The 13,196-nt window shown below is 39.4% G+C and overlaps 2 protein-coding genes across 3 annotated transcripts in view; one reads left to right on the top strand and one right to left on the bottom strand.

Moving 5' to 3' along the window:
* Positions 1–8,872, bottom strand: part of fray (frayed) — a 394,936-nt gene extending 386,064 nt beyond the window's left edge. Inside the window, exon 1 of the mRNA XM_067150114.2 lies at positions 8,796–8,872. Coding sequence (XP_067006215.2) covers positions 8,796–8,833 — 38 coding nt within the window. The 5' untranslated portion in view covers positions 8,834–8,872. The remainder of the gene's footprint in view (positions 1–8,795) is intronic.
* LOC136876292 (uncharacterized) overlaps positions 1–13,196 on the top strand; it is a 241,331-nt gene that overhangs the window by 152,050 nt on the left and 76,085 nt on the right. The gene's annotated exons all lie outside the window — the stretch shown is intronic.

The following is a 13,196-nucleotide window of genomic DNA, read 5'->3' on the forward strand; positions in this document are numbered from 1 at the left end:
CGTTTGGTATTCCATAGCCCTTCGGGGCTGTTGTGCCACGGGGTTTGGCTTTGATTGGTTCTTCTACATAGAATTTTCACGTTGGCACAAAGTCTGCTTTGTGGATCTTATTATACCAGTTAACACGGTCTGCTGCATCATGTGGTTCTGTTTTCAGATCTTGATTTACTGAATGTTGATCCCATGGTCTAGAATTAACGAGCATGTCTGTTATCAGAAAATCTTGGGTTCGATTCCAGGCCAGGTTATAGAAATTTTTACTTGGATCTCAGGACTGGTTTTGTGGTGCGTTCAGTCTACGTGAGAACAATTCAGGAGCTATTTGACAGTGAGGCAGCGATACCGGTCCAGAAAGCCGAGAATAACAGCCGAGAGGATTCATCGCGTTGACAACGTCTCACCACGTAATCTGCAGGTCTTTGGCTTCAGCAGCGGTTGCTTGATGGGGCAAGTTCCATCAATATTTTGGCGCCAAGGGATTTGGTTTGGTTTGATTTACTGTATCCTGTCATCTTTGTTTGGGTCGTCTACGTTCCCTAAATTGCAGGTGGCAAGCTGGTAATTCTTTGTACTATGCACAGTATATACCAGCTAAGTCTGCTCTCACGGACCTTCGCAACGATTAGTGCTACACCAATACACTGATGGTGTCACTCGTAATGTAGTCAAGTAGGGAAACAGCCGTCACTTATCGACCCTTTCAAAAATAAAATGCTTACCTTTATCTTTATTGATATCTATGACATGTAGTAGTAGTAGTAGTAGTAGTAGTAGTAGTAGTAGTAGTACATGTCCATGATTAAGATGAGATGGCATTAAATGCCAATTTTGATTACTTAACGTACAATAGGTGAACTATATCCAAGATGTGTATTTACGTTCTGTGTGGTTGTTTGAGTATTCAGTCTATAGATTGGTTTGATGCAGCTCTCCATGCCACCCTACCCTGTGCTAACCTTTTCATTTCTACGTAACTACGTAACTACTGCATCATACATCTCCTTGGTCTATCCCTTCCGTTCTTACTGCCTATACTTCCCTCAAAAACCAACTGAAGAAGTCCTGCGTGCGTCAAGACGTCCTGTCATTCTATCTCTTCTTCTGGTCAAATTTAGCCAAATCGATATCCTTTCACCAATACGATTCAGTATCTCTCCATTCGTAATTCGATCTACCCATCTCACCTTCAGCATTCTTCTGTAGCACCACATTTCAAAAGCTTCTATTCTCCTTTCTTCTGAGCTAGTTGCCGTCCATGTTTCACTTCCATATAATGCCGCGCTTCAGACGAAAGTCTTAAAAAACGTCTTTCTAATTCCTATATCAATGTTCGAAGTGATCAAATTTATTTTCTTTGCTTGTATTAGTCTGCATTTGTGTCCCCCTTGCTTCTGCCATCGTTAGTTATTTTACTACCCAATTAACAATATCCATCTACTTTCTTTAAGACTTCATATTTCCTGCACCACCTGACTTCGTTCCACTGTACGCTATTACTTTTATTTTAAACGTATTTATTTTCATCTTCTGTTCTGTTCCGTGATGTTAATTATATACGTACTGTATATCGACAAGATTGCGTTTGAATTATCCCGAGATGGTTCATATATCAATAATGTGTCCTCCTGCTAACACGATGACCGGATATAGGACACTGCATTACCACAATCCTGAACAAAGGTAACCTAAGAACCGGGTGAGTTGGCCGTACGGTTAGGAGCGCGCAGCTGTGAGCTCGCATCCGGGAGATAGTGGGTTCGAACCCCACTGTCGGCAACCCTGAAGATGGTTTTCCGTGGTTTCCTACTTTCACACCAGGAAAATGCTGGGGCTGTACCTTAATTTAGGCTACGGCCGCTTCCTTCCCATCCCTAGGCCTTTCCTGTGCCATCGTCACCATAAGACCTATCTGTGTCTGTGCGAAGTAAAGCAACTAGCAAACCTTCTTTTTCTTCGTCTTCCTAATCATCACCCCAATTTATTGTGGTCGGTACTCGATATGAACTTGGTCCAGTTTTACAGCCGGCAGTCCTTCCTGACGCCAACTCTTTTTGGAGAGATGTACTCAATATTACGTGTCCTATGGTGGTTACTAGTGTGGTGTGTTGTGTATATATATGAAGGGAAGTGTACGAAGATGAACACAAACACCCAGTAACAGAATCAAATTAACCATACGCAGATAAAATACTAGGCCTGGCCGAATATCGAACCCAGAGTCCTCTGAACCGAAGAACAATACGCTGGCCATTCAGTCAAACAGCTGGACAAGGTGAGTATAAATAGGTTAAAAATGTCGTTGTCGGGGCAAGATTTCATCATTACCGAGCTCGATAGCTGCAGTCGCTTAAGTGCGGCCAGTATCCAGTATTTGGGTGATAGTAGGTTCGAACTCCACTGTCGGCAGCCCTGAAAATGGTTTTCCGTGGTTTCCCATTTTCACACCAGGCAAATGCTGGGGCTGTACCTTAATTAAGGCAACGGCCGCTTCCTTCCCACTCCTAGCCCTTCCCTGTCCCATCGTCGCCATAAGACCGGTCTGTGTCGGTGCGACGTAAAGCAACTAGCAAAAAAAAAAAAAAAAAAAAAAAAAAAAAAGTTTCATCATTCGAGCGTGTCTTAATACTGGTGGTAGTCGAAATGATGTTGAATACAATGCATTCAAAATTAAGGTTAAGAAAATTGAAAAAATAATTGTCTTTACTGTTATTAACTCAAACATGTGTTTCTCAGTGAGGTTCAGGAAGTGATAGCTTAGTGGCATAGTCATTATATCTAAACCCCAGACAGAAGATGTGAGATTTTCAAAATGGTTTGTTAGGATCTTGTGATTTCTTTCTTTTTTCTTTCTTAATCTGCTTACCCTCCAGGGTTGGTTTTTCCCTCGGACTCAGCGAGGGATCCCACCTCTATCGCCTCAAGTGCAGTGTCCTGGAGCGTGAGACATTGGGTCGGCGGATACAACTGGGGAGAATGACCCAGGCGGCCTCACCTGCAATGCTGAACAGAGGCCTTGGAGGGGCATGGGAAGATTGGAAGTGATAGACAAGGAAGCGGCCGTGGCCTTAAGTTAGGTACCATCTCCGCATTTGCCTGGAGGAGAAGTGGGAAACCACGGAAAACCACTTCCAGGATGGCTGAGGTGGAAATCGAACCCACCTCTACTCAATTGACCTCACGAGGCTGAGTGAGCCCCGTTCCAGCCCTCGTACCACTTTTCAAATTTCGTGGCAGAGCCGGGAATCGAACCCGGGCCTCCGGGGGGTGGCAGCTAATCACACTAACCACTACACCACAGAGTGCTTTAAACACAGTCACAAAATTATGAGAATTGAGAATTAATTTTAGCGCTGGCACTTCTTACCGAAAACGACGGCTCGATGTTGAGGAACCTAAGGTGTATTAGCCCCGATCAATCTTGAAATGGCTGAAATTGAAATAACGCAAAAATAATTTCCAGAATTGCCAGCCTACCCCTGATTCCGCAGGCAGAGGCCCAACTGGGAGCCACAATAATTGCTCCATCATGATTATCAAGACACCTTAAGCTGAAGTCAAATAAGAACATTATTGTAGATGGAGAATTTTGTCATTCCATTTCCTTGTCTGCAGTGTGAGGAGGCCTTTTAGTAGAAGCTATTGTCTGTTAAACGAGTGTTAATTGTCAGTGCTGTTTCACCTTCAGACACCCACTTAGCGCAAATTAAAACTTCTTTGGTCTGTTCCTAGCAGCGTTCTCCCTCGGAAACATACGAGTAACTGGGTAGAATGTGCCAGAAACTAATGGTTGAATAAATCTTTTCGCTTCACGGAGGAAAACGTGTTCTTGCATTCTCATCTTCATTAACAACTTGGAAGAAAGGCCCAGTTTTATGCAAGGCGTGTAGTAATAGTAATAATAATATTTTTAATGCCATCTACTCAGGTTTATAAAGAGTTTGATTGAAGATCTAAAGTTAGTTTGAGGCTTTGCCGGACGTTTATGCCAGGATTCGAAACCTAGATACTAGGCCTATACCAGAGTAGGAAACGGAACGGCTAGACTAGTGCATTAGCGAAGCCCAATAATAATAATAATAATAATAATAATAATAATAATAATAATAATAATAATAATAATAATAATAATAATACATTTTAATGCCATTTTCTCATGCTTATGAGGGTTTGGCTGAAGACCCTAATTCAATTTGAGCCCTTACCGGACGTTTATGCCAGTATTCGAAATCAAGACATTTGAATTGGAATGGCTGGTTTACTTAATTAGTAAAATCCAGTAATAATAATAATAATAATAATAATAATAATAATAATAATAATAAGAAGAAGAAGAAGAAGAAGAAGAAGAAGAAGACGAAGAAGAAGAATGTCCGCCTCTGTGGTGTAGTGGTTAGCATAATTAGCTGCCAGCCTCGGAGGGCCGAATTCGAACCCGGCTCTGACATGAAATTTGAAAAGTGGTACGAGGGCTGGAACGGGGTCCACTCTGCCTCGGGAGGTCAACTGCGTAGAGGGGAAGTTCGATTCCCACCTCTGCCATCCACGAAGTGGTTTTCCGTTGTTCCCCACTTCCCCTCCAGGCAAATGCCGGTATGGTATCTAACTTAAGGCAACGGCCGCTTCCTTCCCTCTTCCTTGTCTATCCCTTCCAATGTTCCCATCCCCAACAAGGCTCATGCTCAGTATAGCAGGTGAGGACGCCTGGGCGAGGTACTGGCCCTCCTTCCCAGTAGTATCCACCGACCCAAAGTCTCACGCTCCACGACACTGCCCTTGAGACGATAGAGGTAGGATCCCTCGCTGAGTCCCAGGAAAAAAACAAATCTGGAGGGTAAACAGATTAAGAAAGAAAAGAAATAAGAAGAAGAATAAGGGCTGATAACTCAGAGGAAAAAGCACTGCGTTCTGAGCCCAAGTTGGCGGATTCAGTACGATGGTAGGCTATTGGAATGTGTGTCGGTAAATCTTTTAGCATGTAAAGGAACTCCTAATGGACACAATTCTGACACCTTAGCATCAATGAAAACTGTAAATGTGGAACTTAAATTATTATTATTATTATTATTATTATTATTATTATTATTATTATTATTATTATTATTATTATTATTATTATTATTATTAACCTCGTCGCTCCAAATGTGGTATAGTGGTCAGTCCAACGTCCGACTACCTTTACTTCAGCAATTACCCTGCTGTTTATTTCAGTTACAGGCTGGGTTAAACTCAGTGCAGTGTGCTTTTCAATGAGCGGAGGTCCTATTTGACGGGGAATCGAACATATGCTCTTCCAAGTGAAATAAGTGCGTCTTAAACCGCTGGACTTGTATATTTATTTACTATAATCTTATTTCAAATTCACAGTGGTGAACTGGTCACAATTTCGATTCAGTAAAAATTCGCGTGGGATTTTCAGTAGGAAAGTGTGTGCCGACAGGAAGCATACCCTAGTCTTAAATTCCTCAATCTCAAATTGATCCAAAGTGACGACACGTGAACTTCGAGATGATCATGAGAATTATGATATATTTAAAAGCATCGTAACCCTGAGGAGTTTAAATTGAGGTTAGCTCCGGAAACAATATTCATTCTTCCGAAAACGTGTGCCGTACGAAGTTCAATTTCACGTTATGGTTGCTCTTTCATTCCTATTACATTAAGTAAGAAATATTTTAATAAATCTCCAAAACCGTTTAATGTGTGAAGCCAAGATTTAATTTATTGATTGTGTGATATCCTAGGTGTGAAATGTGATATGTTTTAAAATACACCACCCCTAACGTATTTAAGGAGTTTGAATAGGGGTTACCTCTGAAATTTAAAATATTCATTCTTCCAGAACTGTTTGACGTGAAAAGCTAAAATCTCACATGTCAGTTGAACTTTTATGTTTTAGGTGTTTAATATCAATATTATAAACCATTTTACTCCTAATGGGTTTAAATGTGGGTTAAATTCGAAAACAAATGCATTTAGTCCTCCGGAACTGTTTGACTCACGAATTTGAAACTTAACATGATCGATGTTCTTTTATATCTTAGGTACGGAATAGAAAATTGATTCCACCCTTGAGGGATTTGGAAAAGGTTTATATCCGATAACAAAAAATCACTTCTGCCAAACCGTTCTATGTACGATGGGAGGTTGTGGGTTCGGATCCCACTGGTGTCCGGTTGGCCATGTTTGTTCTTTACTTAACATCCCTTCAACACGTACTAAATGTACGTAACACGACCTAATAGGTTGAAAGTCGGTTTCGATTACAATGCGGTCGTGAAAATTCAATATTCATTATTATTATTATTATTATTATTATTATTATTATTATTACTGAAATAGGCCTACTTTAAACATTCCATGCCTAAGAGGTTTTAATGACGGTTAGCTCCGGAAATAAAAATATTCCAAAACAATTTGATGCACAAAATTGAAATTTTACACGATAGTTTTTTTTTTTTTTTGTTTTTTTTTTTTTTTTTGCAAGTTGCTTTACGTCGCACCGACACAGATAGGTCTTATGGCGACGATGGCACAGGGAAGGGCTAGGAGTGGGAAGGAAGCGGCCGTGGCCTTAATTAAGGTACAGCCCCAGCATTTTCCTGGTGTGAAAATGGGAAACCACGCAAAACGATTTTTAGGGCTGCCGACAGTGGGGTTCGAACCCACTATCTCCCGAATACCGGACACTGGCCGCACTTAAGCGACTGCAGCTATCGAGCTCGGTTGTTATTCTATGTGATATATTAGAAATATGAAAAATGAAAAATATTTTAAATTATCCTACCCCTAAAGGTTTAGAGAGGTTTATTTCTCTGAAACCACTTGCCATTCGAGTTAAAATTTCACATGGTTGTTGCTTTATGTCTTACATGTTAAAATAAATATTTTATTTCTAAGGGGTTTAAATTGGGGGTTAGCTCCAAAGAAAGAAAAGTATTCGGTTCACCAAAATCATTTGATGTACGAAGTTGAAACATGACATGATTGTTGTTCTTTTATGTCTTCTATACTAAATAAGTTAACATATTCCAACACTAAGGGGCTTAAGTGGAGGTTACATCCGGTAACAAAAATGACATTACTCCAAAACTGTTTCACGTACGACGTTTAAATTTCATATGGCAGTTGTTCTCTTAAGTTAGTACATAGTTTAAAATATTTCACCACTCAGGAGGTTCAGTGGAGTTAGGATCCGAAAATAAAATATATACATATTCCTCGGAAATCATTTGATGTGCAAAGCTGAAATTTCACAAGATAGTCTTACGATATGAGAGTAAATTCTAAAGCTTCCATCAACAATGGGATCACCAAACTGTAAAACTTCGAAGGAGAACCTTCAGTATTAAACCTTAGCAAACAATGGGATCTCGATATTTGCTTTATAAACATAGAAACTATTTTTAAATATAGTTTAAAGAATATATATTCAGCTCAAAACTTACATTTTAATGTAATTTTTAGTAAACTACAGGAAATGACTGTTCCAATTTAGGAAACGAAGAACGCCTCTAAAATTATGTTCTGCTCTAAATTTTTATTGAAGATCTTTAAAATATTCTGACCTTTAGAATATATTTCTCTATAAAATTCGAGTTGTTCTTTCCTATTCCACTGAACCATTTCTTCGGGCGACATGAGACTTAAATTCGGACCACTTTACAATATTTCAAGCAGTGATTATACATTTGAAACACTAATAACTTTAACGGTATGCCTAAAATAATAATATGGATATGGGCACGACTGATTTAGAGTTTCTTAATGCTGAAGTAAGGTTTAAAGTATTTAAAACCTCTTGCTGGGATTATTTATATTCCAGAAAGTAATTTGGAAATTTGACATTGTTATCAAATACGTAAAAATTAATGGATGCAATATTCATATAAATTCCTGTGTCTGAGAAATTAAAAGAATACCTTTAAAGTAAAATTATTGCACTAGAAATCAATTGGATATTATTATTATTATTATTATTATTATTATTATTATTATTATTATTATTATTATTATTATTATTTGTTCTTGCTCAAAGCAACTTGAATCTGTAAAATGTCGTGTTTACGGAGTGAAATGCTCCTCAGCAGTTACGACACAAATAAATAAACAACTGAAAGTACACAAATTAGGGACTAATGAACTAATTAAGACTGAAAACTGCAAGGAAAAGGACTGAGGACTCTCATGAGTGTGAAAATGATTGAAATTATTCTGGAATAATTGTGAATTAATTCAGTAGTTCTACTCCTAAAGAACCTTAGCAATGTATCACCACAGTCTGTATTTCTAGAATTTACAAGCACAAAACATGTAAGAAAATTGGCATGCAATGTAGTTTATAATTTCTGAACTGACCATATACTGAAAATTTGTTTAATGAGGTCATTACAATCACATCTGGAAATATTTTAAGAACTATTCAAACATGTAAAGTAGTTTCTAAATGTGAAATGAACCATGCATTGTATTCAGATGTGCAATTTAAGGATAAGGGTTTGTAAATTAACTTTGTCCAATGATACAAACAAAAATGAACTTCAAAATGCTGAGAATATTTTTTTCATACACTAAGGATCATTTATGAAAATGCTCTCAACATCCTAAAGAATTTTGTTTTATTTTCCTTAAAAAAGGAACCATTAATATTAGTTTCAATTGTTAAGATAACAAGATTTCGGGGAACATTTAGTAATGTTTGCGCACAGTTATATCGTGAGAAAGAGAAATGAAGATCACATTTCATGCATTTGCAATGACATTGCACTTGTGTTTAAAATTTCTTTTTAAGAACTTACCGCGCTGCGAATGGCATCCTTACGAAGTCTGCGGACATTGTTGTGAACAAGAACACGATATCAAGTCAACACACTGAGTGCAGGCGTCGCATCTCTTATTGCCCCAACGTCACAGCCTGAACGAAGTGCTCCACCAATTGAGATAGTTCTAGATTGATATATTCACAAGTTCTGTCCAAGGTGATTCACATTCATTTACTTTGACATTGGTTGTTAATTGGTACTACGTACAATGTTTAGTCCTTTTTGTTCGAGTAAAACTCCTAAAATTATAAACCTTAAATTATAAAAACTTAAGGGAATTTTCAGAACAAATTCATGTCCATGAAGACCTACAAGGCTACGAGATTTGTACTGCATTCGTTAAGAGAATCGCATTACAAAGTGTACGCAACAATGGATGTTGAAAGTACTGGTGGCAGGCTGCAGAGGACCCGGTGAAGCTGTGCGCCCTCCCCTTACCCCCCCCCCCTCTCCCTCTCTTCAATCACCACATCATGAGTTTCAGTCTACCAAGGACGAGGTACACCGGTTTGCAGTCTAGCCTAGTGCGAAGACGGAAGAAGGTCGTTTAGCAAAAAAGCTATTAGTATTTAAATATAGACACTGACAACCCTCTCGTATTAGCTCATCAAGCTTCACCCGCAACTTTGACAGCTTTAGGCCTACACCACGCCCTATGAGTTATCTGACTCCACTGTCACAATTTAAAGTTGTGAAACACCTTATCCATGGAGGGGTCAGAATTCTTCCTCTTTACCTACGATCTAAAATAAAAACCACCTCCAAACAGGCCATGAAGGCCCTTGGAGGAGCCGAAGGTAAGTTTTTGCTAGTGGTTTGTTGCAATAACTCAGATAGGTTCTTTTGGCGATGATGAAATGAGAAAAGGCCAGAATTAGGGACAGATCGACAGTGACCTTATTCAAGGTACAACCCCAACATCTTCCTGGTGTAAAAATGGGAAAACATGGAGATTCTCCTTTAAGACTGTACATTGTGGGATTCGAACCCGCCAACTTCCGAAAGCGAGCTGATTCGCTCGGTACGTGGAAGGTAAAGGCTTGCGATACTTAGGATATAAGCCTTTGAAAGTAAGAAGGAAAAGGCTTCCACTCCCGTAATCCCAGCGCTGAGTGGGATAAAGTGGTTAGCTCTATGCCCTTGTCCCCAGAAATTAACCTGTTACTCATTTCTGGTGTACGTTGAGTGAATCTGGGTGAACGGAACACGCATTTACCCCCACGACTAGGCAGAAACTCCTCCTTTAATTTAAGGGTCTGGTTATGCAGCTTTTATCCCTTAACACACCATTAAACGCCTTCACCACCACAGAAGATTGTAACGCACTATTAGAGGAATTCTATGTACTAATTGCTATATTGCGTTCCCTACCTACACACACAATCCCACGTGCCAAAATATTATGTTCTTTGGTAGAACATCGCTTTGTTTTCAGACCGACTTCGCTGCACGGGAGTGAAATATGAGTGGAAGTTGGAAGTAACAGACACGAAAGTAGAATATTTGCTGGTGCAAACAGGGAAGAACAACACAGGAGAATACTCGAAATGGGGAGATAACTTACAAAAAGAAAAAAAAAGAATTTATGGATGAAGTGTACGAAGTAGGGTCATGTACGGTGAGTGGAGGAGAATAGGTTACCTAGAGATTAGACTCGACCATGGAGGGTAACAAAAGCCGAGGGAGATCAAGGTGAATATTGTCAGACTTAGTTAATTTACAGAGGCTAGCAGACTGAACGCTGAGGGCCACAAAAATGTACAATAATAATGTTATTGGTTTCTAGGTTCCACTAACTACATTTTACGGTTTTCGGAGATGCCGAGGTACCGGAATTTAGTCCAACAGGAATGATGTTTACGTTCCAGTAAATCTATCGACACGAGGCTAATGTATTCAATCACCTTCAAATACCGCCGGACTGAGCTAGTATCGAACCTGCAAAGTTGGGGTCAGAAGGCCAGCGCCTCAACGTCTGAGCCACTCAGCCTGACACAATAAGACGTGGATGTATGTATGTATGTATGTATGTATGTATGTATGTATGTATGTATGTATGTATGTATGTATGTATATAAGTACGTATGTATGTATATATGTATGTATGTATGTATGTATGTATGTATGTATGTATGTATGTATGTATGTATGTATGTATGTATGTATGTATGTATGTATGTATGTATGTATGTATGTATGTATGTATGTATGTATGTATGTATGTATGTATGTATGTTACGCTTCTATCATCTTGTCTCCTTCGTGCGTAAGACTGGAATATACAGTATTTTCTTTCAAGATGGTTATCTGAGCTTCAGATCGCTGCCGCAAGACACTTTGAATATGGCTATGATGCTTTTAAATTGGAAATTCTGACGACATTATCTTTAACCAGGTCTGTAGAACTTAGTCCATTGATATCCCTCGTGTGGAGGAATCATATACTTACACATTGCAAAGCTAGTTTCTTCCATGTAGCCAGTGCCCATGAGTTTCGTAAAAACAACACGAGGAGTCTATATTTCCTACAGCAGAAATTCTTGGATTTTAATATACTGAGAATCTGAATATAGCAAAAACTTACCGTAAAAGTTAATTTTTCGGGTTTAACGCCCCACTAACCAATGTTAAAGTTGTCACAGACGAAGAGGTGCCGGTGCATGGCATTGGCGTGCATTTCTGCCGCGAAGAACTGCTATTTTAATATACGATCGTTGCTCCTGCTTGTTGACTTCCATTTTGTGACGCTCTAACTCACACACTGAACTTGGGGGCATGCTTAGACCCACACTGTTGTTTACATACACCATTTAGTAGCATCATAAGCAAGTACATACCGTACGTTTCCAAATGCATATCTTAGATTTTCCGTGTTGTCTCCTGTTCGCGAGAAAGAAAATAGTTGCCATGACTTATGACTCGGCCTACGTATTCCTTCACCTGTCAGTGATCCCCTGGGATATATTATGAGTTTACCTGAATTGCCCGTAACACTGTTCATTTCCTTTTTCCCTCCCTTCTTTTCTTTATTTCTGTAGAGAAAGGTTTCCTGCTGCTTGACCTATCCTTTGCAGGTTATCACCAAAATCTTCCCAAGACTTCTTTTTGGATTCAACAACTACTTGTTTCGCTCTGTTCCTTTCCCTGTCTGATTCAGCCCTTGTTTTGAGTCATTTCTCATACACCTTCTTTTTACGTTTACAAGCTGTTCTCATTTCATCATTCCACAAAGATGTTAGCTTTTTCCCATCTTTGCACACAGTTGTTCCTGGACATTCCCTTGCTATTTCTACTACAGCATTCCTGTATGTCACCCATTCTCTTTCTCTATCCTGAACCTGCTTACTGTTCAGTGTTCGGAACTTGTCACTAATCGTATCCATGTACATCTGTCTCATTTCCTCGTCCTGGAGATTTTCTACCCTTATTCGTTTGCAGACAGATTTCACTTTCCCTATCCTAGGCCTAGAGGGACTTAATTCACTACATATCAAATAGTGATCTTTATCATCTAAAAATCCCCGGAAACGCGTACATTCGAAACAGATTTTCTGAATTCGAAGTTGGTTAAGATATAGTCTATTATGGATCTGGTACCCCTAGCCTCCCATGTGTAGCGGTGAATATCCTTATGCTTGAAGAATGTATTCGTAACTGCTAAACCCATACTAGCACAGAAGTCCAGCAAACGCTTCAATTTCTATTAGCTTCCACATCTGCCCCATATTTACCAATCACCCTTTCATAACCTTCAGTTCTATTACCAACTCTCGCATTGTAATCGCCCATTAGCACTATCCTGTCCTTGCTGTTGACCTTGACTATGATATCACCCAATGCTTCTTAAAACTTGTCAACTTCATCCTCATCTGCACCCTCACATGGTGAATACACTGAAATAATTCTCGTCCTAGTCCTAATTCTTCCAACTGTCAAATCTACTCACATCATTCACTCATTTATGTGCAAACAGAAACTATGTTGCGCGCAATAGTATTATTGATAAACAGCCCTACCCCACACTTTGCCCTTCCCTTTTTAATACCCGTCAGGTACACTTTATAATCTCCTATCGCTTCCTCGTTATCTCCCCTTACCCGAATATAATTTACTACTAGCACATCCAGATGTATCCTCTTTGCTGACTCAGCCAGTTCTACTTTCCTTCTTCCATAAGCCCCAATAATATTGATAGTTTCCCATCAAATTTCATTTCGTTTGCCAAGTTGTTTCCAAGGAGTCCCTGGCCTGTGAAATGGGAGTGGGACTCCGTTACTCCCATAGGTCCGAGGCTTGCTTAAAACGTTCTGAGCTCGGTAAATTCTATGAAGCAGGGTGGTACCCTACTCACACATAGTCCAAGTGAGGATGTCTTCT

This window comes from Anabrus simplex, chromosome 6, assembly GCF_040414725.1.
Source record: "Anabrus simplex isolate iqAnaSimp1 chromosome 6, ASM4041472v1, whole genome shotgun sequence".
NCBI lineage: Eukaryota > Metazoa > Arthropoda > Insecta > Orthoptera > Tettigoniidae > Anabrus > Anabrus simplex.